Source organism: Anastrepha ludens, chromosome 2 (genome assembly GCF_028408465.1).
Source record: "Anastrepha ludens isolate Willacy chromosome 2, idAnaLude1.1, whole genome shotgun sequence".
Taxonomy (NCBI): domain Eukaryota; kingdom Metazoa; phylum Arthropoda; class Insecta; order Diptera; family Tephritidae; genus Anastrepha; species Anastrepha ludens.
In genome coordinates this window covers 174,741,041-174,766,990 of record NC_071498.1, presented here as the reverse complement: position 1 = coordinate 174,766,990, position 25,950 = coordinate 174,741,041, and the positions used below count along the sequence as shown (strand labels likewise).

The window sequence follows — 25,950 nt, the reverse complement described above, 5'->3', positions numbered from 1 at the left end:
CGTTGACATTTTCCTGTATATAGAGTCTATGTAATTGTTGTTGTTCGAGTGAAGTGTGATAGAGAAAACTGCAGTGCGGCGAAATGGTTTGCAGCTCGTACGTAGTATCTGTCGACCAACAAACCACATCAACTGTTGTATTATTTAATTTTTCATTCAATTAAAAAAGGAGAAAACTACAGCCAACAACAAAAGACCAGGTCTACATGATTAAGCATACAAGTCACAAGCTGACAGTTAGCCCAAAGTGCGACATTGTCTGAAATTATTGCTTTTTAATAATTTAATGCACTCAACGCTTACTGCACTGAGCTGCGAAATTAAATCACATTCTCGCATACAGCTCGCAACAAAGGATAGCCAATAAACATTTTAGCCAGTTTTCGCAATACTTTTTTCTGAATTGTCATTACTTTTAATAAAGTATAGATCATTGTCTTATAAAAACTATATAAATCCAATTTCAAAGTTTTATACAAAAATCATAAAAAACCCACACACTTTTCAACCAAGCCCCAATGGTTTTTCAGTACAATTCATAGAAAGATTTTTGATATGCAGTATGCAGGCTATACCAGGTACATATAAGCTGGCACAAAAGTAACCTTGCGATGTTTTTTGGCTGTAATTTAAAAAAGAAATGAAAAACTTTGATTCTTCTTGTGGATTCTTTTTATTTGGTCTTTTAATCTTTTCTGCATCAAGTCGATAATATGATGTCAGGTAAATGGCCGCCGCCGCAGTTGATTGCCATTTGAGCCCTTTTTATAACATTTTCCATCACTTTGGCCAAAACTTCCGGCGATAGCCCCTCTCATTCTTGACGGATATTGTCTTTAAGAGCTGCAAGAGTCTGAGGCTTGTTGACATAAACCCGCGACTTCAAAAAGCCCCACAAAAAGAAGTCTGGAGCGGTCAAATCAGGCGATCTTGCTGGCCAGTGCAAATCGCCAAAACGGGAGATTAGGCGCCCGGGAAATGCATCCTTCAGCATATCGGTTGTGGCACGTGCAGTGTGTGCCGTTGCACCGTCCTGTTGGAACCACATGTTTTCCAATCTCAATTCATCAAGTTGGGGCAAAAAGAACTCGTTGATCATTGCCCTGTAGCGCTCACCATTCACAGTAACCGTTTGGCCCGCGACGCCTTCGAAGAAAAAAGGTCCGATGACTCCTCCAGCGAAAACAGCACACCATACAGTGACTTTGAGCGGGTGTAATGGCTCTTCGTAGGTTACACGCGGATTTTCAGTGCCCCAGAAGCGTAAATTTTGCTTATTTACGTACCCGCTAAGGTGGAAAGGGGCCTCATCACTCATGATTATTTTTGATGTAAAATCATCTTCCTCTTGGTGGTGATTAAGGATGGCTTGAGCGTATGTTAGACGCGATTGGCGGTCAGCAGCTAACAGCTGATGCACCGTCTGGACTTTGTACGGAAACATCTTCAAATCTAGTACCAAAATTCGCTGTAAAGACCGTCGACTGATACCCATTTGCGTGGCACGTCGTCTGGTCGATGTCGACGGCGCTTCCATGACATCCTCGGCTACAGCAGCAATATTCTCTGCAGAACGGCTACTCCGGGGTCTGCCACGCCTGGCAGCATCTTGTGTTGTGCCAGTCTGTTCGAGGCGAGCGGCTAAACGTCGCAGTATTTCACCAGTAGGCGTTGGACGGCGAGGAAATCTGCGACGAAATTCACGTTGTGCCAAAGTCACCTACCGATTATTGGTCAAATAAATAGTCAGCAATATTCCGCGTTCTGGAGCAGTGTAGCGTAACATTGTTTTTTAACGTGTATTTCGCAGGTGTTTACTACACAAATGTCAAAACAGAACTGACATTAGGGGCCAATCGCAAAATTTATAGCATTTTCTGATAGTAGGATTACTTTAGCGCCACCTGTTGCCTATGAAATGAGACTTTTTTTCCAATTCAAACAAAAAATGGTTAGAAATTTAATCTTCAAAATAATAACCATCGCTAGCGACACTTTTTCCCGATCTCTCAGGCAATTTGTGGATGCCGCGCCAAAAACTTGGCCGTCTTTGGCCGCAAACCAATCATCGAGCCATTTTTTGGCTTCTTCGTGAGAATTGAAGCGCTGCTGCGGGAAGTGCGTGGCCCATCGATGCAAACAAATGATAATCGGAAGGCACCAGGTCTGGTGGGTAAGCCGCATGCACCAGCGGTTCCCAAGCGTACGTCTCCACCAATTTCCGGGTCGCTATTGTTCGATGTGGCTGTCATCAACGCCGATCGGCATATTCTGGGCGTTTTCGGTGTATAGCGCTGTTCAAATCGGCCAATTGTCGTTGTTGGCGTGCACCGTCAACTGTTTCGCCTGGTTTTAATAGCTCGTACCAAATCATACCACGCTGAATCTAGAAAACACACCGCATTGCCTTGCGGACGTAGTGATTTGGTTTGGTCGTTGTTTTTAGCTTGTGGCCGGGCGGACCATACGATCGTTTACGCTTGGGATTGGAGAAATACACCCTATTTTCATCACCCGTAACGATTCGATGCAAAAAAGACTTCGTTTTGAACCGGGAGAGTAGCATTTCACAAGTGGTTTCACGATGTCTGCAAATCGTAGTTTGAAGGCACGAAATTCGACGTTTTTAAGAGCCACAAAAATGCATTGTTGTATGAAACAAACTATGAACTGAGTATATATGTAAATTTAAATATATTTTAATTTGAATTTTATACTTGGTATTTTTTTTTTTGTTTTTTTTAATCCTGCAAGAATTTTTCTGTATAGCATATTTGTGTTTTTTAATTTATGGAAAAAAATGTTTTTTTTTCTACATTACCAGTATAATTTTTTTAATTTGCAAGAATTTGTGTGTTAATTTCTTCCACATTCCTACATTTTTTTTTTAATTTATGGAAGAATTTTTTCTGTTAATTTCATCCACATTGGTATATTTTTTTTTTAATCTTACAAGAACTTTTATTTTTTCTACATGGCATATTTTGTTTTAATTTATGCAAAATTTTTGTTTTTAATTTTTTCTATACTAGCATTTTTTTATTTTGTGGAAGAGTTCTGTTAATTTTTTTTCCTGGGCATATATATTTTTTATTTATTCAAGAATATTTTGTTTTTTTACGTTATGCTTATTTCTGTACTTTACAATTTTTCGTTACAATAATTTTTTCAACATTGTAAAATTTTTTATAGGTTTTTAATTTTCTATAATGTTTCAGTTAATTTCTTCCACATTGTAGATTATTTTTTTAAGTTTTGCAAGAATTTTTATGTTATTTTTTATAAGAATTTAAATTTTTTCTATATGGCATATTTTTTGATTAATTTAAGCCAGATTTTTTTTTTTTAATTTTTTCGTAAATTAATTCGTGCAATATTTTTTTGTTTTTTACTTTTTTATACTGGCATATTTTTTGTATTTTACATAAGAATTGCTTTTAGTCATATTTGTTTTTTAGTTTTATGGATTTTTTTTTTTTCTTCACGATTTTTTTTTTCTACGTTAGCATATTTTTGCTTATTTCTGTACTTTATGCTAAAGTTTTTCGTTAATTTTTTCTAATATACTTTGGCATATTTTTGGTTCGTAATTTTTTTTAACTATTTAAGTTTTTTTATAATTTGTTCCACATTGACAAATTTATTTTGTTGCTTTTTATTTCTCGAAGAAATTTTTTTTACGTTAAACGTTATCAAAACTTTAATGCTACTTGAGGAGTGCCATGCATCTTTTGTTTTTGTTTCGATTTATGCAAGAATTTTTTTTTTAATTTTCTCTACATTTACACATTTTTTATTTCGTTTGTAGGAAGAGTTTGTTTTTAATTATTTCCACATAGGATTTTTTTTTATTTACGCAAGAACTTTATATTTTATTTTTTTTTAATTTCTGTACAAATTTTTGTTGACTTTTTTCTAAGTTGATCTTTTATTTAAATTTCTGCAATAATTTTGTTTTTTTATTTATTCTATATCATCGTATTTCTGTTTTTTAATTTTGGTTCTTGAAATATGCTTATTTTTTCCGCCGCTAATTTGGTCCACCCGCTTTATTCACTTTGTTGCGTTTGAGTCGGTCCCTCGATTCCTTGGTTCTGCAACATCGAATTTTGTATATACACACCTAGGATTATATATATTTATCTCCTCCACTTCATACTATTTGATGCATCTGTATGCTTCTCAGTTCTTGCCTTAAACGGTTTCGAAGAAGAAACCAGAGCAGTTAGTCGATAGAAACAGGATTTAGTAACGATGAGAAGAAGCGACAAAATCAATAAAGTTGAAATGATAGACTAAATCGAGAGCATATACAAATGTAAGCAAACCTAACCGCTAATAGCTTTCGAAATCAAAGAATATCTGTAGACTAGGAGGGAACTTATTTATGGTACATATTTATTTTTCAGTAGTATACCATCAAACAGCTAAAAACTTGAATAGCACCAAGCAAAAATTACTTAAATAAATGGAAATTAAACACGTTTTGCAACGCGAGCTTCAAAACAAAAACAATTTATATACAAAAATATATACAAATAAGAATTTCAATAAAAACTTTTACTTTACTGCCAAAATGCCTCTTCTGCATAAAATTTATTGCATATTTCTTACCAGGAAAACTTTTAAAAATTTTAAGCGAATATTTTTCAATACACAAACACCTACTCGTATGACCATTAGTGATATATCATATTTTATATACTCTACGAACCTCATTGAAAACATGAAAATGTAAATATTTTAATATCAATTTAATCACGGGTTTTCCCTATTTTCATACTTCCCTTGTACTCGTAACTATTTATTATAAATTATAATTTTTCTTCGCTTCTCTTCTCTTCACTTCTTTGCAGAGCCTTTCACCGATTACCGTGTCATTGTTCAGGCGTTCACCATGAAAAACGAAGGCAACCCCTCCGATCAGATTGTGCAGCGCACCGATGTCGCCGGTCCGAGCGCACCGTATGTGGTTAACCTGACGTGTCACTCGCAGGACGCCATAGCCATACGCTGGCGGCGACCGCACGAATTTTACAACACCATCGATTTTTATATAATTAAAACACGCGTGGTGGGCCAAGACTCACACCGGGACATACGCATCAATGCGTCGGCGAAAGAGTTGGAAACGGCGGTAAGTTAATAGTATTGAGTTGGGGTGAGAGCAGGGTGAATAAAATGAATGGTGGTGAACGGTCATGCGGTTGGGAGGGGTTTTTTTGTGGGGAAGAAAATCTGAGCGAAGAGAACAAAATGAGCAAGTCAATTGGAATGATGTCTGTTATTGTCAGCACATAGCAACAACAGTACTAGTGTAGTAAAAACAAAACAGTCGAATGGGTTGGTGCGTGACTACCATTCGAAATTCAGAGAACGTAGGTTTGAGTCTCGGTTGAAGACCACAATAAAGAAACAGTTTTTTCTAATAGCGGTCGACCCTCGACAGGCAATGGCAAACCTCCGGGTGTATTTCTGCCATGAAAAAACACCTCAAAAAATAATATCTGCCGTTCGGACTCGGCTTGAAACTATAGGAGCCTCCATTCGCGGATGCTTGTGATAACCTAGGGTATATCTCCCACTCCGATTCATTGCTGCTACACAGCAGTAGTCAGACCAATACTATTCTATGGTACTCTGGCGTGGATGGCTTTGCTTCCATGGCAAAGGTGCAGCTGCATTATGTATTACGGGAGCAATAAAAACGACTCCAACAGCGGCCCTCGATAACGTACTTCACTTACCATCAATTGATCTTTTTTGCAAAAAACTTTGCCTCAAACGTAGTCTCATACAGGACCTATGAACATTGCTCAATCTGAGCCGTATAGTCCATTAAAATGAAAAAAGGTTAAAGTTCGCAGAACGGAGGATGGGGTAAAAGCTTTAGCTCCAAAAGCAATGCACTTCACTTTTTATATGAACGGTTCTAAAATGACTAGTGGAGTATGCGCTGGCATATATTGTCCAGACTTTTCCCCCTTTGTTCACTCCGCTCGGGAGCATAGGGCCTCGACAAAACTTGACTTGCGTTGGTTTCGTTAATTTATTTGATTTCTAGACAGGGTAGGTGATTAGCCTGCCGCTATCAGTCCTAAGTAGTGGGAATGCCCACCGGTTGTTGCCTATGAACAACGCCTTCTTACTGCTTGGAGCGCCATCTGTGTGTCAAATTTTTCTTGCAGTAGGATCACAGATTATAAAGGCATTGAAGGGAACGAGATAGTAGATAATGTAGCAAAAAACGGGGTTTTTCTTTATCTTCGGATTTTGTCAACGAAATACCAAAGTCAATACGGATTTTATACAATGGACTATACAAAAACACGATCAAAAAATTCAGGACAAGATGGGAGAGCTTTAGCATAAGCTTATGAGGTAGGAGTCTCGGGCCGCGAGGAATGCAGAAAATGTAGCAAGCAGGACTCAAGGGAAACTGTAGAGTATCTCCTTTGCGGATGTCCTGTCTTATTCAAAAACCGCTTAAAATCTCTGCGGGCACCATAGTTTAACGGATTGCAAGATATCTCAGCAGTAAATTGGAAATGTCTCCTTAAATTCGCAATAGAAACAGGCATCATGTGGGTGGACTACTTCAAAACGCATATCTAATGAACTCCAACTGGTATCGCTATAGATTGTTGTTGTTGTTGTTTTAACAGTAATAGTTGCCCCGTCAGTGTAGGGTATATCACCGGTCGTCTTCGTCTGGCTCATCTAAAGGTAGGCCCAGGAAACATGCTGTTTCGACGGGTTGGGTTCAGAGGGAAAGGGGTGTTAGATGAGTAGGTTTTAGAGGGCATACGAATTATCGTGCAGTCGTCAGCGTATGAAACCAGGAAGACTCCCTCTGGTGGTTGGGGGAGCTTCGAGATGTAGAAGTTGTACAGCAAGGGTGAAAGGACAACACCCTGCGGTACACCTTGCTTAATCTTCTTCTGCTTTGATATTTGGTCTCGAAAAACACTTACGAGTGACGACCGCTCAAATAGTTGGCAGACCACCTCTTCAGCCCTGGCGGGAGTGTCGACTGATAAATTTCATCTAGTAGCGTGGAATGGCCGATTGCATCGAAAGCTTTCTTCAGGTCCAACGCTACTAGGACAGTCCTCTCGCAGGGGCGGTTTTGGTTGAGACCCTGGTTTACCTGGGTGTTTATGACGGTGAGTGTAGTAGTGGTGCTATGCACTCGTCGGAAACCGTGCTGATGTGGGGCTAGTGCCAGGTGTTTCGTGAAGAGTGGGAGTAGAAGGGCTTCATGTGTCTTCACTACTTGGAGCAGAGAGTTATCGGACTATAAGATTCCTCTTGGTTGGCGGGTTTCTCAGGTTTCAGTAGTGGGACCACTCTCCCTGCTTTCCACTTGACAGGGATGATGAGAGTGGCCAAGGACAAATTAAAAACCCTTGTGAGAAATCCTACTCCCTACTCCTGCTCGCTATGGATCGAACCGGACTGTGCGTCACTACATTTTCAAGCTTATCTAATAGAGTCGAATGCTTTTGAAAAAACACAAAACATAAATCACGAAAATCCCCAAAAATCCCACAATGAACTATCCTCATGTCCTTCGTGGCAATAGTAAATAAATAAACAATTCGCTTGCAACCACAAAGTTCACACACCAAATTCAAAATAATCAATGGAAATGTAGAATGAATGCACTTTTCCATAATATTTGCTTTTATTCCGTCAGGTACAGAAACTATTTCATTACTCGAATTATTACCAAAGCCAAATACTCGTACTTAAGTTATTAGAAGCAAATAGCCAACTACTCTACTCGCAACCCAATCCAATGGCAGTGCAAAGCAAAGATTTCAAAAGTGACTTATGACGCCCCAAATAGGCGACTTTTAAAGTAGTCTTAAGTAAGCTCGCACTAGGAAATGGTAGGTCTTCGTAAGAATATTCAAAATTCTGATATTTAATACTGTTAAATCTGAAACCACAACCACATGCACAGCATGTAAAAGGCAGAGATTTCATGCGTTCGTGAGTGTGTGGGTGTTTGCATATTTTTGGGAAATCAAATGCAAATTTGAATTTTTGTTATTTTTGTTATTCTCGTTGTGAAACCGAACAAATGGAAAACTAAAATAAGTAACTTTTGCTTGTCGCCTTGTTGACGCTGATTCCGAGTCCCATTCAGACGACCGCCCTGACTGCTGCTGTGCTGCTCGTGCGAAATTCAAAGTAGTTTGCATGGGAAATATACCAAAAAATAAACTAAAAAGAACGATTATGCAAGAAAAAAATGGAATTAATGCGAATATTTGCAAGTATTACACACTCACTGCAGCTCAGAAGTGCACACTCACACATGCACACCTACCATACACCAAAGATAAGGCTAGCAAAAATGCATTGATTTTTTTTTTTGTTGTATGTAAACATCCGGCCGCATAACTCAGTCATTCGCCACCAACGACCTGCTCGTTTTATATGCACAAACATTGTAGATGTATGTGTGTGTAATAGAAAAACGATGTCTCAAATTTTTTGATATACTGATTTTCATTTTCCATTTCTCATTTACCATTTTTTGCAGATGATATTACAAAATCTCACCACACATACGGAATATGAAGTCAAAGTTTCAGCTGCAACACTAAGCATAATAAATCCAAAAAAAATCGTACTGGGTAAATTTTCCGAAACTAGGAAGGTAAGTCACCAAAAACAACAATAAAAAAAGAACCACTAACTAAAAACAAAATGATCGAAAATAAGTAGCCATCGTATGCATAAGTAGATATGTTTGTACGTATTTTTTATATTTGTTTGTATGTTCGTTTGTGCTCGCATGCTATAGCACTTTGAAAAGTTCACACTGTCAGGCAAACCAAAATGCTGAAACTTGACTTTTATAGCAACAAAATACCACCAACATTCTCATGCATAGTACAACACCAACGCGTCTCTCAATCTGTCGATGCATCTCTTTGTTTTTGTTCTTTTTTGTGTTGTTTTGTTGTTTGGTTGCTTTGACTGCTCTCTTGCTGTATATGGTCTTACTATCTCAACATAAATTTCATCGCAATGCTCGGTTAGCAGTGTGTGGATATGTAAAAGTTTGTCAAAGTTCTTGAGTTACTCAAGTAGGTGATAGATGCAAAGAAGAAGAAGAAGTATTTCTCCGACATAAAGTTGGCAAAAATATGGATAAAATAACACACGAGCAAAATAAACTCCGTTTGCACCCGTTTTTTATTCAATTTTTTTTTTGTTTTGGTGCAAAAACAAGGTAATCTAAGTAGTGATAACTGAAAATTGACTGGTGGAAAATAATATTGTTTCGCTCATGGCAACTGTCAACGTATTTTTTAGTTGAAAAAAAACGTAACAACGACGTTTTAGTTGAAAAAAAACGTAACAACATTAATTTATGGTAACATAAACGACTCAATATAACTCTCTCCCTGTTTCTCATTATCCGAACATATTAGCAAAGAATGTTAATATACATTAACTTCAGCAATAACATTAACATTCTAAAAATGCCGTTATAGTTTCTTCAGAAGTATTTTGTTGCTTATGTTAAATGTGTAAAAAGGTATTCAATCTTAAGAAGAGTTGAGAGAGGGACATTCAATATTCCTGCATAACCTTAAAAGGAGCAAAAAATAAAATTCACTCTTTCAAAATATCAAATTTTATAAGAACCAACTAAGTTTCATTAGCACTAAAACCTTTCCAGAGTGGCCTTTTTAACACACTTATATTAGCTCGGGTTGTATGTATGAATGACTGTAACGGAATCTTTGAGCTTAATTTTCACTGGCTTCTAAAAATCTGATCGACTTGGAATTTTGCACACCTATCAAGGACCGATGACAATGTCCTTTTTATTATTTCCTATGGTTCCAGGTAGAACAGGACTGGCCGGTTTCTTTTTTTTAAGGTTGATAGGTGATTGGCCTACCGCATCCAATTCTGGTGCTGGGGCTGCCCAGTTGCCTGGTTGGTTACAGCTTTTCCTCTGCGCAAGGTTTTAAGGTTATACCGCCTATGATCGGACGTCAAAGCCTCGTTCGTTTTACACAGGAAGTACATCGAGAAAGTGCCCATTTTAAGTTGGTAGTTAATGGACCCCCAGTCCTTAGCCAGTTAAAATAAATAAAACGGTTGCACCTATTCTTCTTCTACTCTTAATTAAATCTATTTTGACTTGAAAATAAAAATGAAGTTTTTCTCCCATTTTTTCAACTTAGGCGGCGCTTAGTCAAACAAAACTCATCTTTTTAGATTCGATTTTCACAATTAAACATTTTTTTATCTTTATGGCGATAACCTGTTCGGAGAAGTGTGTAAATGTGCAACTGAGTCTGATTTCTTTGAATCAGCTGATTAAATAAGATGAAGAGGAGAAGAAATCAGCTGTCAGTTACATCTAATTTTTAGCATTAGGCGAAAAAAGCTAGCGAATTCATTTCTCCACTAACCTGCACGAGGCCACCTTATATCAATTGGGAAAATACGCTTTCTTTTAAATAATATTTTTCGCTAAAATAATATACTATACGTATACATACATATGTTCCTGCTATTTCCAATCATAAAAGTGGAGCTCATAAAATAAAATAAATAAATACGCTTTCAAATATATTAATATTCTTAATATCCTTCAAATATATCAAAGTCGCTTAAAAAATTCCGAAAGATTACTACATTTTTACCCAAACAGTGGCAAAGCAAGCATTAGCGATTTCCTCGAGTAAAAAGCGAGTTCACCACAAAAAAAGTATAAAAATGCAGAGTAAAAAGACTTCCTATTTATGTGGGTGTGTGTGTGTGAGTGCTTATGGCTTGTGACTTAATGTCATTGTAATAGTGTGCATATTTATTCAGGTAGCAAAATATGAAACTTTTAGATAGCAATAAACTTCCGCTAGCTACGTCACTACGTCACATGTCATCATCACCCATCACATCCATCATAAACCTCTACCCCTTGCCGATGCGTTAGCTGTTGACAGCCGCTTAAGTTATCGTTTGTTATTCGCTGCGTTAATAAAGCGTGCAATCAAGCCACAAAATCAAGTGCATCATCAACAAAAATGTTTAGCAGGGAAAAAGAGAGTGAGATAGGGAGAGAGAGTTTCAAAAGCAAAGATGATGTTTGTTGACAACAACCACAACATTAGACGTTCCAATAACAATTACATAAAAGAGCAAGCTTTTTTCTGGCCCCTTACGTGAAAGTCTCCAAGCTGATTGAGAACGAATGCAGAGCTTGGCAGCAAGGCAAAGTGTGGGTCTCTCGTATGTATGGTGTGCGAGAATGAGTGATACAGTCCGGTTCACTTGATGAGAGTCAATAAATTTTATGGAAGAAAATGAGTAGTAAAGCAACGGTATTTGGTTATAAGGTTTTCTGATATTTAATTCAAGCGCAGGCTGTACTTTGCTCGAAAATAAATAAGCATCAAAATATTATTCCAACAAACGGTATTTCGCAGTAGTAAAACTTCAGCAGGTATAATTCTGTGCTTGATTTATTGGTGCACTTGAATAGAGGCACGAACCAATTAAAAAATAATAATAACAAATATAGGAACATTTTTTTTGTTTGAATTTATTGTTTAAATCTTAAGGGATCCCGGTGATCTAGAGCTTGAAAATTTAGGATATTTCTAGGATTTTTTTTTTTTACAATAAAAAAAAATCAAAAACGATATTCAAATTTTTTAGGCTTTTTATTTAACTTCTTTTACATAAATACAAAAATTAAGAAAAAAGCTTTTTGTTTTTAATTCTAATATTTAAAAAAAATGGCGCTGAAGTTGACCCTCACGAAAAATTGGACCTGGACGGTTTTTTCCAATTTGACTATTTTATTTCGAGATAAATGAGTTTAAAGTTTGAGGTACAGGACCGCGCGGACCGCTCTCTACCTAGTTAATGGGCTGTAGAAGCTATAATATTGAGAAATATCGAAAAAACAAAACATCGATTTTTGGAAATTTAAAGGCCACCGGGTCCCCTTAATAGTTTGTGCTGCCACTCAGTTTATAAATGACTTCGTAAACTTCCTTTACAACATTTTAACTGGTGATGAAACGTGGTGTTTCCCACATCAACCTGAAACTAAGCGTCAAAGTGCCGAATGGAAGGCCACAGAATAGCCACCACCCAAAAACTCGTGTTTGGAGAAGTCAAAAATCAAATCGATGCTCATTTCATTTTACGGTTTCAAGGGAATTGTCCACAAGGAGTGCATTCCAATGGGCCAAACCGTCAGTGCAATTTTTTATATAGGTGTTTTGAAGCGTTTGTTGCATCGCATTCGTCGAATTCGCCCTGAATACTGCGAATGAGGATGCGTGAGAATGCACCATCTCATCGATCCCGCTTGTGACTGTCAATCGCATTTGAACTATGGCTCCCTGTGACTGCTACCTATTCGGAAAATTGCATTCGGCCATGAAAGAAAAACGTTTTGCGTCCGTAGAGGTCATCCAAAGGTCAATCCGGTCATTGACCTAAAACATTCTTTCGAAAAGCTTTTAGATCGCGCCAAATAGTGTAACGAGGCCAAAGGGGACTTTTTCTTCTTCTTAATTGGCGCGATAACCGCTTACACGATTTTGCCGAGTTAAACAGAGCGCGCCAGCCATTTCTTTTTCGTGCTAACCGGCGCCAGTTGGACACTCCAAGTGAAGCCAAGCCCTGAGGGGACTATTTTCAATAAGTAAACTCGAAGTTATCAGATCAAGACTTCTGTCGTTTCTATTTTAGCTCAGTCTCGTTCATTTTGAACTACACCTTGTATATACATATAAGCACACACACACAGAAATATGAAGTTTTGTTGTGTCCATTGCAATTTTTATTATTTTTATTTTTTTTCTGTTGTATTTTTACAACCTTTTCGTGGTTTTAAAAAATTGTCTTGCTCCACACCGCATCTCTGCCGCTGACATATAACATGCAATATATTTTGAAGCATAATTTTCCACATTTTTCACATTTTATTTTAGCCCACCTAGCGATTACCATAACTATATAACTTTCCTCACACACACACACACAAGCACACACACAAGCACACACAACCCCACGCCCATATCGCCATGGTTCCGTATTCATATCCTGTCAACACCGGCGCTGTTCGTTTCCATTCTACCTTGAAAACGTACAAAATGGTTTTTTTTTTTGTGTTTTTGGGTTTATTTTTATTTTTGTTTCTCAATTTTTCGACTAAAAGTTCATCATAATCCTTCAACATACCTGACACAACCGTCTGCTTTTGCCACTTTTACAAATTTATACATTTCTGTTGCCGTTGTTACCATTATTGCTGCCAGAGCGCGCGGGGAGGGGCGGGGTGATGTGCCTTTATTGTCCTTGCCATTTTGCATTGCTTGTTTTATTGCCCATTAGTAAATCACGTCATTTTCTACATGTAGCTCTGGGTTTTCAACTAATTAATATGCGAGTATATTATATTTGTTTTTAGTTGTTGGTGTAAAGCTCCAGCTCAGCCCTCGCTACCCAACCTATACAACTTTAGCTTGTATATTCGGGCTAGTTGCCATAGTTTTAGCTACTGCTCGAGCCGTTAGCGTTAGCGCATCCTGCCTGGCTGGTTTACTTAGTGGTAGGGCTGATCTCTGGCTGGTTGATTGCTGCGCTGGCCCAATGTAAGCTACATGTTTTTCTCTTGCCTCTTGCCTCTGCTACTATGTCTGCCGGAAATATGTAAACAAACAAAAACAACAACCGCAACCTGCTCTTCTAAAAAGAAAAATAAATGCCTTAATGATGTTTCTATGCAAGCAGATGCGCTCTTGTTGCTCCGCTAATAGCGCAATTTTATTCCGTTACTAGCCACCTTTTTATTTATGCGGTTCTTTCCTTGTTTCTTTTTGCTGGTAACCTTCTCATAAATCTTTGCCACTTCCGGTCATAGCAGCCTTCCGCTGCCGTATTGCGCTTCCGTTTCACTTCACCCCACGGCGTTAAACAGGTAACTGGTTTGTTTTACATTCAGCATCCAGCTCTTTACGTGGCTGCTCTTGGCCGCTTCTGTTTTTGTTTAGCTGTGTAATTTGTTTTTTTTCACTAATAATAATTCTCAGCTTTGTCTTCGGTTAGTTGTGATGGTGGCAGTTTATATGGGGTCATATTTGCGACAGTTGGGGATAATTTATGTTGACATTGCGATTAGTTCAGTGCTGCTTCAAGGTCATATATATAAAAAAAATATATATATACAAAAAAGTATATATATATTTATAATATATGCTCACGCTGGGTCATGTAGCACCAATAAAAAAAAACGATTTCTCGATAGCTTCAAATTTGTTGAAATTTGGTGAAGATTTTGTACCATAAAGTACCACAAATATTTTTCTTTATTTTCTTTGAATTTTAAGCCAAATAATTAAAATGTATAAAATAAGGCAAAATATTGGGTTAGGGAAAAAGTAATGTCGTATTTTGTCAATTGAGCGCGACATTTAAACATATCGTGCGTTGTACTTACTGCATGTACTGTGTACTACAAGTGTCTCTTTGACAGTGTTGTGATCGTACGTTTCAGTCTTAAGTTATAGCGCGTCAAAGATGGAGTCCACCAAGCATAAAGGGGGGATAATAAAGTTGCCTCCTAAATGGCAACAAGTTTGCGAACAAAACGGGGCATATTTGACTTGAATCGGATAATTCTAAGTACGTTAAATAAAGCGTCAAATTTCGATCACAAATAATTTCCCCATAAATGCTTTCTATGACATTTTTTCCGCTGTTTCCGTTAAAATAAATAAAAAAAAGTCGTTTGCCAAAACTTATTCATAAGTTGCTGTATTCTTAATGCTAGAATAAGAATATTCAGAACACCCTACAATTTTTTACGAGGAGCTTTTTCATGGCAGAAATACACTCGGAAGTTTGCCATTGCCCGCCGAGGGTGACCGCTATTAGGAAAACACCGTTTTTATCATTTTGGATGGTAGTTCACTTTTCCGGTTACGCACCAACCCATTCGGCTAGCGCGGAATCAATCATGAAATTTTGCCTCTATAAAAAGTTCGATATAGTTTAAAACAAGAAAAAGTTATTTATTTAAGCACAGTTACAAAAATTTAAGTATCAAAATTTAAAAAAAAAATTCCCAAACGTTCTGAAAAGAATTTCAAAAAATTGGAAAAGCAACTAAGAAATTTTAAGAATTTTTTTTTTTCGAAATTCAAAAATTTGAATAAAATTTCAAACAAATTTAAAAGAATTTGAAAAAATTAGAAAATATTAAGAAATTTAAAGCTTTTTTTCAGGAAAAATTTCATATATGCGTGAAACTAGAGATTTTATGTATTTTATGTATAAGAAATTTGAAAAAAATTGAATAAAATTGAGAAATTTTAAGATTTTTTTTCAGGAAAGATTTCATATGCGCGTGAAACTAGAGATTTCGATTTGTATTTTTAAGATTTTTTTTTTTTTTAATTGAAAAATTTGAGTAAAAATTTAAATAGTTTTAATAGGAATTTCAAAAAATTTAAAAAATTTGAATTTTTTTTTCTTCGAATAAAATTTGAATAAACTTTCAAGCAAATTTGAAAAGAATTTCAAACAATTAAAAAGAAATAAAGAATTTTAAGTAATTAAGAAATTTTAAGATTTTTTTTTTTCAAGAAAGATTTCATATGCGCGTAAAACTAGAGATTTCATTATGTATTTTTAAGAATTTTTTTTTTTAAATTGAAAAATTTTAATAAAATTTGAAACAAATTTTAAGAGTTTTTTTTTTCTTCGAATAAAATTTGGACAAAATTTCAAACAAGTTTTAAAAGAATTTCAAAATATACAAAAAAATGGTAAACAAATTTTGAGAATTTTTTGTATTATCCAGGAAGAACTTCTTATATTTTGTTTTATTATATTATATTTAGTATATTTTTATTATTATATACTTGTAATCTATCATCCTTGGCTTACTTACGTGTATTGGTAACTGGCCTCAGAAATAGTATCGGAAAGTAAAGAAATCAGAGACTGCAATGATTCATATTTGGGCCTGCCCGATTCTATATTCACACAATAGCACATACAGTACTCAGAACCTTAATCCTAAACATATAACCTTCGTCGAATTCTCTGTTGCACATTTTCCATTTTTCCATATTTCACTCCATTCGCTTTTCATATTGGACTCTCTTTCCTGTGGTAAGAAATTCAGAAGGTGTGGTTAATATCAGAATAAGAAAGAATCACCTGATTGGCTGACGTAACCGGAGTCATTACAGCGATTTGTTGGTGATACACGAAAAAATTCAACAAAGTCTTCACTTGTGTTGCTTTGTTGCCACCTGAACAGCGACTGATTAGGCGAGTGTGTGATACGTGTGAAATGAAGGGGAAAATTGAGCTGCCGGGTACCCGGGACAGTGCTTCGTACAGCCGAAGTTACTCACTACATTTTGTAATATTATTCTTAGAATACCTAGTATTGTTATAGCTAAATTAAGAAGCAAAGAAAAGCAAATACATTCGAACCAAAAACCGCGGAGAAGAAAGCGTAGAATGCAGACTCAAGCTCCTCCTGAGTGATCGGACGTTTTTCAGAAAAACTAACCGACATCCACACAGAAATTCCTCATCTCCCTTCTACTCATTTTCACCCCTGCAGCTTGTATAGTAATCAGTGTAAACTATTGCCAGCTCTTTGGCGTGGTTCTAATAGATGAATGCCCAGTAAGAAGGGCGACAAGCTTCTCAAGTTTCGAAATTCTGTAGCCGGATGGCTGAAGATGGTGGTGGTAAATATTTATACTTATAAATGCATAATAAATAAATCTTCCTTGCCCAAACCCCCCATTGAGGTCAAGAAGGAATCCTCTGTGGCTAGATTGACTACCGCATTTCCGAGAATGATTCGACGATAAGAATTCCAAAATATGTCTACCAGAAGCTGATTGCAGACGCAATTTAAAACCTCTTCTGCATTGCTTAACCAGTACTTGTTTTAAGAAAAATAAATAAGAAAAAACAATAATCTATTATTTAAAAAGGTCTAAGTTATTGACAAGGACAAAAATCCTTCCTTTATATTCAGTTCTAATGTTTTCATGGAAGGGAGAGAAGTAACAGGAGGAAAAAGAGTGGATAAAATAGATAAATAGATGTAGTTAGACCTGTGAGAATTTTGCAGATTCTTTGGTAAATCTGAAAATATCTTCCAGTTTGAGAGAACAAATTTTACTCGTAGCCTTGCTCTAGCAAAGGCAGGACTCTCACAGAGGAAATGCTCAGTGCTATCCGCCTCCTCTAAGCAAGACAGGCAAATCGGGTACTCAACGACTCCAATAGTGGTCATATGTTGGCCTCATGATTCCGAATATTGGCTCGGGTACCCGTAAGGTGACCACTAATCCACAGTTAGCCAATTTATCGGCAATTTCACTCCCTTGAGCATCGCAGTGTCATGGAACACATATGACTACAAGCTACTCTTCTTAGATTCTTGCAAACTTATTGAGGTTTGGTTTGCGATCTTCAGTGACAGACAGGCTGCACTAAAGACTCAAATTTGTTCCTGCTCCATATCCTATCAATTAACCATTCTGTTAATTTCAGAATGGGTTGAATTGCCATGTCTCCCATAGCGTAATAATACTTATTACTATCGTTTAAGTACCATCCGGCTCTAGAACTTATTTCATTCTTGGACCCTTCAGCAAAGAAAATATCCGTCAAACCTGTTTGAATGCAATTTGGATTATTGACATCGATCGAGTGGATTTCTTACTCGCTCAAGTTTCGGTTATATTGGACAATTTGAACAAATTTTATTCCAATAAGTCTTAGTATCACTCATAATTCAAATCAACGGAATTCATTTCGCAAATTAAAAAAAATAATAATTTAGCTGTACCATTTAAAAATAAATTTTATACTCATTGCATCTATGGAAAATTTATTTCATCCAGATATTTAAAATAAACTTGATTTTTTATAATATTTACTATATTTCAATTCTTTAACAGATTTCGCTGCATCCCAATTGCGAGAAGATTCAACCGCTGCTACGTCAGTCACACAATGACTACAACCTGGCGGTGTTGGTTGGCATTATTTTCAGCTGCTTTGGCATTGTACTCATCGTAATGGCGTTCTTCTTGTGGAGGTAAGTGGTGTTCCTATATAAAGTTAGTGTCATTACATTGTATTTGTGGAACTTATTGCTACTCCACTGCCAATCCGCAACTTTCGTTTCCAAGAGCACAGAAAAGGTGCTGCGAGAGCGCACAGACGCAGGGTGTATAAAGTGCACAGGGTGCCTCAGAACCAAATAGTAACCAGTGGGAAACTTAAGATATTTTTTAATAGAAACTTAAAGGAACTTTCTGATAGTCGAGTGCTGAGTTAGCGGGGTCCAGGGAAAGTGGGAATCACTGGGTACGAAATGGAAAATACATTAGACAGGAAAGGGACGGTCTCTCCATTTATAGGCTCAGAGTCATTTTGTGGCTCAAAAAAAAGGAGCATGTCTTCTCTTATTCATAAAGTAAGGCAGAGATAAATAAGATCATACAGAGACCGTCCACTGGGTTTATTGCAAACAAAATCAATGATAGTCCTCTTTCCCCTAAACCGGTTTCACGATTGTATGGAAGTAAATAAGGAGAATAGAAAAATCAAAATAGGAGTTCAAACAGAGCATTGTAGTTTGAATTATCATCTTCCAGCGTGGGAATGTAGTTACTTACTTACTGCTGTCCTGATCTCCTCGTGTAGCATAGGATCTAAGGAATGTACTCCTATGGGACTGCAAGGTGCTGTAGGCAGGAAAATGAAACCAAACAACATGTGACTGGCATGCCCCCCAGCACTAATGCAAAAGCAGCACAAAGATCTCAATCAACTAGACAAAAACTGAAATATATTGAGGATTTTGGGCTGAGCGAATTACTTTGAATCCATGAACGAGACACAATAGAACTTCGAGTCATAATAATAATAATAACAAGGCATCAAAGGCAAAGATTGCCTGCTGGATTGATTTGTTTTCAAATTATGTTGAAAAGGTATATTTTTTTCACTCCGCCGACCAAACCTACTCAACTCACTTGGCCTGCTTTATCTCGCTATTTACGTCTCCCCATTACATTTACTTCTGAATAGAATTCGAGTAACAGAAGGAGGTAATAATCAGAATTTTGTATTGTAGTGAAGGAAAATAAAAATTTCCTTTGATGGTGGCTTGGTAGCACTGCGTTATTTTCGTTTTGACAAGCTATTAGGTATTAGTACTGGTTTTTAAAGCATCCACCTGAAAGTATGCGGACAGTTGTAGGACAGTCAAAAGACAAGCATCTGAGCTTTTCACCATATGTAACTCCATTGCGCCTGAAAGTATGCAAAATATAATTTAAAAAAAGATAGCTTCGACTTGTACTTGGAAGCACTACCCTTTTTTTTGTCGGGACAACTAGCCAGTACAGCTCTCAGACATTAATTAAGTCCATTGTACTTCACTTGGATTCCCTTTTAATTTTCTTTAAATCTAGTCAGTGTCAAAGACCTCAAACCTGATTCGAGCGAAGACGATGCAGACGCACAGGAAGTGGTCCGCCGTATCATCCTCCTCTTCACACTGTTTGAGATTCCTACCTTTTCCATGTGCTTCGCCCACAGAAAGTGGCCCGTCATCAGTCCAACACCAGCTGTCTGCACTACTTTCTGCTTAATGACAGGAGGATTTGCGACAGTCGGTCGGACATGACAGGTAACATCAGTTTCGTCCATCTGCAGCCTCTCTCAGTCTGACAAGTTCACTTGTAGGTTGTAGAACTCATTTGCTAAGTGTGACTTTGATGGCTGCAGAAGGGAGTGGCAAAACGGGTTCTGGGACAAAGACGTTGGTCTCAGAGCCCATCCTAACTAAGGAGTCAGAGCTCTCGTTACCACGGTACCCACGTGTCCCGGGGCCCATGTTAGCACCAGGCTATTATGTCTACCGACATAGTTTAGCCTTAAGCAGCCTAGCCAAATCATATCCCTTGTGAGCTCTCTCGAGCGGCGGAAGTCCCTAGCGTGACCAAAAGTGGTGAATCGAAAGTGGCAACTATTTTTTAATGAAAAAATAATATCAGACGCTCCTAGTATTAAAGTTATTACATCTATAAAAAATGTATTACAAAAGCTAATTCCATCACCAATCAGAGTTCCTGGGTGACCTAATTCCGTTCTGATTAAAATTCTAAGTTATGTGTCTTTCATCTCCCCTATCAAATCTTAGAGTAGATTCCCATACATGTACATCGAATGCTGCTGGTTTGAAAGTCTTTGATCGAATATAAAAAAATCTGTGTCGTTCCGGTAACGTAGAACCGACTGCCTGGGATATTCGATCGGGTCGAGATCATCACCAGCCTCTGGAAGGTGAGGTGAGAAAAGGTGAAAAATTCGAATCTTTGATCAATCTATTGCCGCACAAAAGCCTAGCGAGTGTTCTGTGTTATCATCTGCCTCTCAATGGGAGGCACTTATTAGGTTTTGAGTGATGCCTATTATAGCCAAATATTGATGACCCCATAAATGACACTCCGTAAGTAAGCCCAGCAGCAATCGTAGCACATGTCATGGTTGTCATGGATATTCAATCGGCTCGAGATCTCCAGTATTTTTGCTGTAATTAGCATTGGGAGCAATCTTGTGCTGCACCTTTTTTTAATTTTTTTTTTTTTTTTACAAGTCAGCATCACTTGAGTTGAGGCTCAACGCATAGATTATAATTGGATTTGTTTACAGCTAGAAATTTAATTTGTCTCCACGAATGGCCTGTTTTTTTACTTTACCACTTTACCAGCGTTAAAATTATTTAAAAATACCAACAATTTCTATTTTCTTTTTTTATGCCTATAAATTTGCTGATACTTAGTCATTTCCCTCGTTTTCGAAGACTATTTGTGTTACAAACAAATCGAAAAATGAAAAGAATTCTCTGGAAATGTTTATTCATCTTAGAAGGCGAGGGGGTGGAGAAAAATCCACCTGAACTCCACTCAGAATTGGGCTGTTTATAAATATTTGTACTTAAAATACTCAAATACCTGCTAAGTTCCGCCACGCGACTCAAATAGCCAGCTTGCCGGGCAAATAGCCGACTGGCGCTATTTTTATATTCTTAAAAAGCCATAAAAAACGACTAACTTGTCTACGAGTCAACATATCACTTTGCAGCACACAACTAAGAGGCAACAATGCCTACATACAAACACATACACATGCAATAATATATGGCATACATACACATACACACCTATATACTCGCACTACATAGCTACATAGGCATGCAGAAATAGTTTCGTTTGCTACTTCAAAGGCTGCATTAGATTTGCATTTGCCTGAGTGGGTGGCTGGTGCTCTTAGTGTTGAGGATAAAGTGAAGTGGAGCGCGCCAATAATAACGGCAACGGAATTGCAATAAACTATTGAAGTACATTTGTATAAAGTTTAAAGGTTCATACAGCCATAGAAATAATCGCAAAAAGTACAAAATACCAAAATGTCTAGAACTTTACAAATAGGCAAACGCATTAAAATGTCTCAAATTGCATTTTGTTAATTTGGAAAATTCTTTTGTACCCTCTATGCCTGTATGTATGTATGTGTGTTTATGTGTGTTATATATTTATGTATTTCGGTACATATGTATGTGTATGTGTGTTTGCATGTGTAGCCAGTGTTTACTAGCAGTTCGTTGCCACTTCAATTTCACGCATAGTTTCCTATGGCTCGTTCACAGCTGTCTGCCGGGTGTGAACTTGCAGACTGAATTTCCACTTGTCTTACTTTTCAAAGTGCAATGTTTCGTTTTTATTGCTCAAGTGTGAAGAATATTTATGATTTCATGTGGAGGCGTCGAATGGGGTCGAATGGCACTTAAAGTGAATAGATGCTTTAAATTAGAAAATTAAAGAATAACACAAAAAAAACAAAAAAACAAAAAAAAAAAGACTGCAATAAATTGCTTTATATGGAGCTATGGGAAATGTATATTACTAAAATATTTTCAAACAAATATTGGAATAGTGTTAAAGAACATAAAATTCTCCACTGCAAATGCAGGCATATTTGGTGAAATGCTTCAAGAGGTAAAATAAAAATATATAGGAAGGGAGTAAGGGACTTGCAGAAATACGGCTTTGCATGATGACGTTGCTCAATACCAGCAGCGCCGTCCGAATTGGGAAGAAAATCTCCAAGCCGTTTGATACCAAACGAGATTTCAGACAGAGTGACTCGCTATCGTGTGACTCCTTTAACTTGATGTTGGAGAACATCGTACGAGCCGCAGAACTTAATCCCTCAGGCACAATTTTTTATAAGAGCGTGCAATTGTTGGCGTGTGCCGAGGATACTGACATCATCGGCCTTAACAACCGCGCTGTTAGTTCTGCCTTCTCCAAACTAGATCAAGAAGCAAACCGAATGGGTCTAGTGGTGAACGAGGACAAAACGAAGTACCTCCTGTCATCAAACAAACAGTCGGCGCACTCGCGTATCGGCACCCACGACACTGTTATGATTTCGAGGTTGTAAAAGACTTCGTTTTTTTAGGAACCAGAATTAACACCGATGAAAACGTCCGCCCTGAAATCCAACGTAGAATCTCTCTTGCCAACAAGTGCTACTTTGGACTAAGTAGGCAATTGAGTAGTAAAGTCCTCTTTCGATGAACAAAACTAACACTCTACAAGGCTCTCCTTATGCCTGTCCAATCATATGGTTTGGGCGATGACAACATCCGGCGAAGCGTCGCTTGGAGTGTTTGAGAGAAAGATTCTGCGTAAGATTTTTGGACCTTTGCACGTCGGCAACGGCGAATATCGCAGACGATGGAACGATGAGCTGTATGAGCTTTACGACGACATACACATAGCGCAGCGAATAAAGACCCAGCGGCTACGTTGTCTGGGTCATGTCGTCCGAATGGATAAGAACGCTCCGACTTTGAAAGTATTCGATGCGGTACCAGCTGGTGGTAGCAGAGGAAGAGGGCGGCCTCCTGGAATGACTTTCCCGGCCACCTTGTCTCTACATATATGGATATATGTACGAGGTGTGTTCAAAAAGTATCACGAATTTTGTGTTTTTTCAAAACTTATTTATTAATTCATTAATATCTATTTTATCCCCTTCAAAGTAGTCCCCATGAGATATTATGCACCTGTGCCAACGTTTTTTCCAAATCTCCAAGGCACTTCAAAACAAGATTTTTTTTTATCTTGTTCAGCTCCTCCTTCGATGCCGTCTTTATCTTCAGTTTCGGGAAGAAGAAAATGTGACAGGGGGTCAGATCTGGGGAATATGGTGGCTGTGGCATCATTAGTGTGATGTTTTTGGCCAAAAAATCGCGCACAAGCAACGATGTGTGAGCAGGGTCAAATTGCGCTTAACTTGCAGGTAATATTCCTTATTGACCGTTTTACCCTGTGGCAAGAACTCATGATGCACAACGCCCCTGCAATCGAAGAAAATGTAAACAAAACTTTTACATTCGACCGAACTTCGCGCGCTTTTTTCGGTCTCGGTTCGTGCGGCAGCTTCCATTGAGTTGATTGAGCTTTGGTTTCCACGTCATAACCATAAACCCACGATTCGTCACCAGTTATGACCCTCTGGAGCAAATTTGGGTCGTCGCGCACAGAATCCAACATCTAATTAGCAATGTTCATGCGATACTGCTTCTGGTCGAAATTTAGCTGTTTTGGTACGAATTTTGCGGCGACCCGTCTCATGTCCAAATCATCGAAAAAAATCGAGTAGCATGAGCCAATCGATATGTGTAGGTCCTCAGCAACTTCTCTAACGGTGATTCGACAATTAACTGAACATTCAAAATGGCCGAACTCGTCGGCATGAGTGAGAGACATGAGTATCAACATATCGCCACCAAAAAATCGAATTCGAATATACGTAACCTGCGAAAATTCAAAATTCGCGATACTTTTTGAACACACCTCGTATGTATATATACCTCGCTTCCTTTAGGCTACTAGAACATGAAATTTCTAGTAATTCTCAGTGAAATACATTTGCAAATATCATGTTAGTAAATTTATGTAGTTTCATAGTTGTCTGTCTTGACCTGTGATGCCAATATTCTCCAAAACGCCATTTATTTAATGTAGAGCACTACTTTTGCTTACATATTTCAGAAGGTCCTTCAAAATGAACCACAGAAATCTTGATGATATTACAAAATAAATTAAAGCCTCACAAGTTTACATATAATTTCTGCTTTGATCTGCTCCGATCCCCGCTGCTGCGCACAAAACTTCACCCCAAAAAGTATCCACATTAAAAATCCCCTTTAGCAAGTACTTTCACCTACAAAGGCAAAGCGTTAAAGTAAAACCAGTTGAAAGCAAACTCACTTCAACAATTCAAGTACTATTTGTATTTATGAAAACTTTCATTAACTTATTTATCACAGTTTCATTATTTTTATTGCACTCATTCGTGGCGTCGAAAACGACTAAATTGCGTTTTCGTTAAACTTTATTCTCCAAATACACAAGTAAATGGCAAACAAGAAACTCAAAGCAAAAAAGTCTATTTAGGTATACACAGATATTTTATAAAAGGCAAGCAGTAACAAGGCTCTTCACTATTGGCTCCAAGGCCACAGCAGAGTGTACAGTCTTTGGACAAAAATTCAATGCCTCTTCTTGCCGATTGCTGTGTAAATTGGTTAACGGCAAAGAAAACGTAAAACCATCAACTAATTGCATTGCTCTTACTGATTAAATGCTTAAGGCTCGCTATGGCTGTATGTGTGTGTGTGTGTGTGTACGGGATATAGGTACATAATAAGAAAATCAACCTAACTTTGGAAGTGTAAGGCAAATAGACAGCTCGGCTGTTCTAGCAAAAGGGTGAAACAAAACTAAGTGGCTGGTTGGTTGGGTGAGAGCGGCTTGAAAAATTGTTACAAAGCATAGAATAAAATTTAAACAAGAGTGTCTTCCAGGAAAAGCAATAGTAGTCATGCACTTGAGTTGATGAAATACACTTGACTTTTAATGAAAGCAATTTTAATTTTAATTGAAACTGTATTGAAGGAAAAATATGCTTAAATTTGTCTAATTAGTGAACGCAAAGTCAATATAAATGAAGTTAAAGGAATTGTAGGGAAGATATAATCATGTTCGTAATTGAATTATTTATACGAAATCTTATATTTTATGATTTTTTTTTATAATAGACAAAGGTTTCAGGAAAATTCATGCTTATTTGATTTTTATTTATTTTTAATATTTTTTTTTTTAATATATTTTTTTTTTTTTTGCATTTATTCAATAATAAGAAATGAAGCATTAACTGGTTTTGAGCAACTACTTTGGAGCTGAGCTCCTACTACTACTACTACTAACTCCCAAAAGTATGCTACTTTTACTTAGTATACAAGTACATTTGCACAAAGCTTCGTTTTCCGCTTCATTCATTACTTTCGTCTGGGCTTTGATTTTCAATGGAAAAATCTAACTTTTGTTTAAGACTCATAGGATAACTTAAAGAATGCTAAAAAAACATGTCAGTGAATAATAATATAAAAAATTATATTACCTACCCGGAATATTTTTACAATAACCTGGTAAAAGTAAGCAAGAAGAAGTGGATAAGACTTGGTTGAAAGCCAGTAGCAGATAGTTTTTTATGAGTAGTTTTTTCTTGGCAGAAATGCACTCAAATATCTGCCGAGAGGCGACTGCTATTCAAAAACAATATTTTCCGCACTTGGTGTTTCATGCCTGGGATTTTGAACCTGGGCATTACTGAATGGAAGTCATGCATCAACCCATTGGCATTAATTTGCACAGAGAATGGATTAGGTTACTTATGCGATGTGCGGAATGCAAAGACTGTTAACCAATGTTAACTAACATCAGACTGTTAACCGGCTCTTTGAAGAAATCGGCTAATTTGTGACCT

General features: G+C 37.3%; 1 protein-coding gene across 5 annotated transcripts in view; it reads left to right on the top strand.

Annotated features, from left to right (window-relative positions):
- LOC128855909 (tyrosine-protein phosphatase 99A) overlaps positions 1-25,950 on the top strand; it is a 178,036-nt gene that overhangs the window by 104,144 nt on the left and 47,942 nt on the right. For all 5 annotated transcript variants that reach the window (XM_054091147.1, XM_054091146.1, XM_054091144.1 and 2 more), the window contains exons 4-6: positions 4,857-5,137; positions 8,555-8,671; positions 17,994-18,133. In XM_054091147.1, coding sequence (XP_053947122.1) covers positions 4,857-5,137; positions 8,555-8,671; positions 17,994-18,133 — 538 coding nt within the window. The remainder of the gene's footprint in view (positions 1-4,856; positions 5,138-8,554; positions 8,672-17,993; positions 18,134-25,950) is intronic.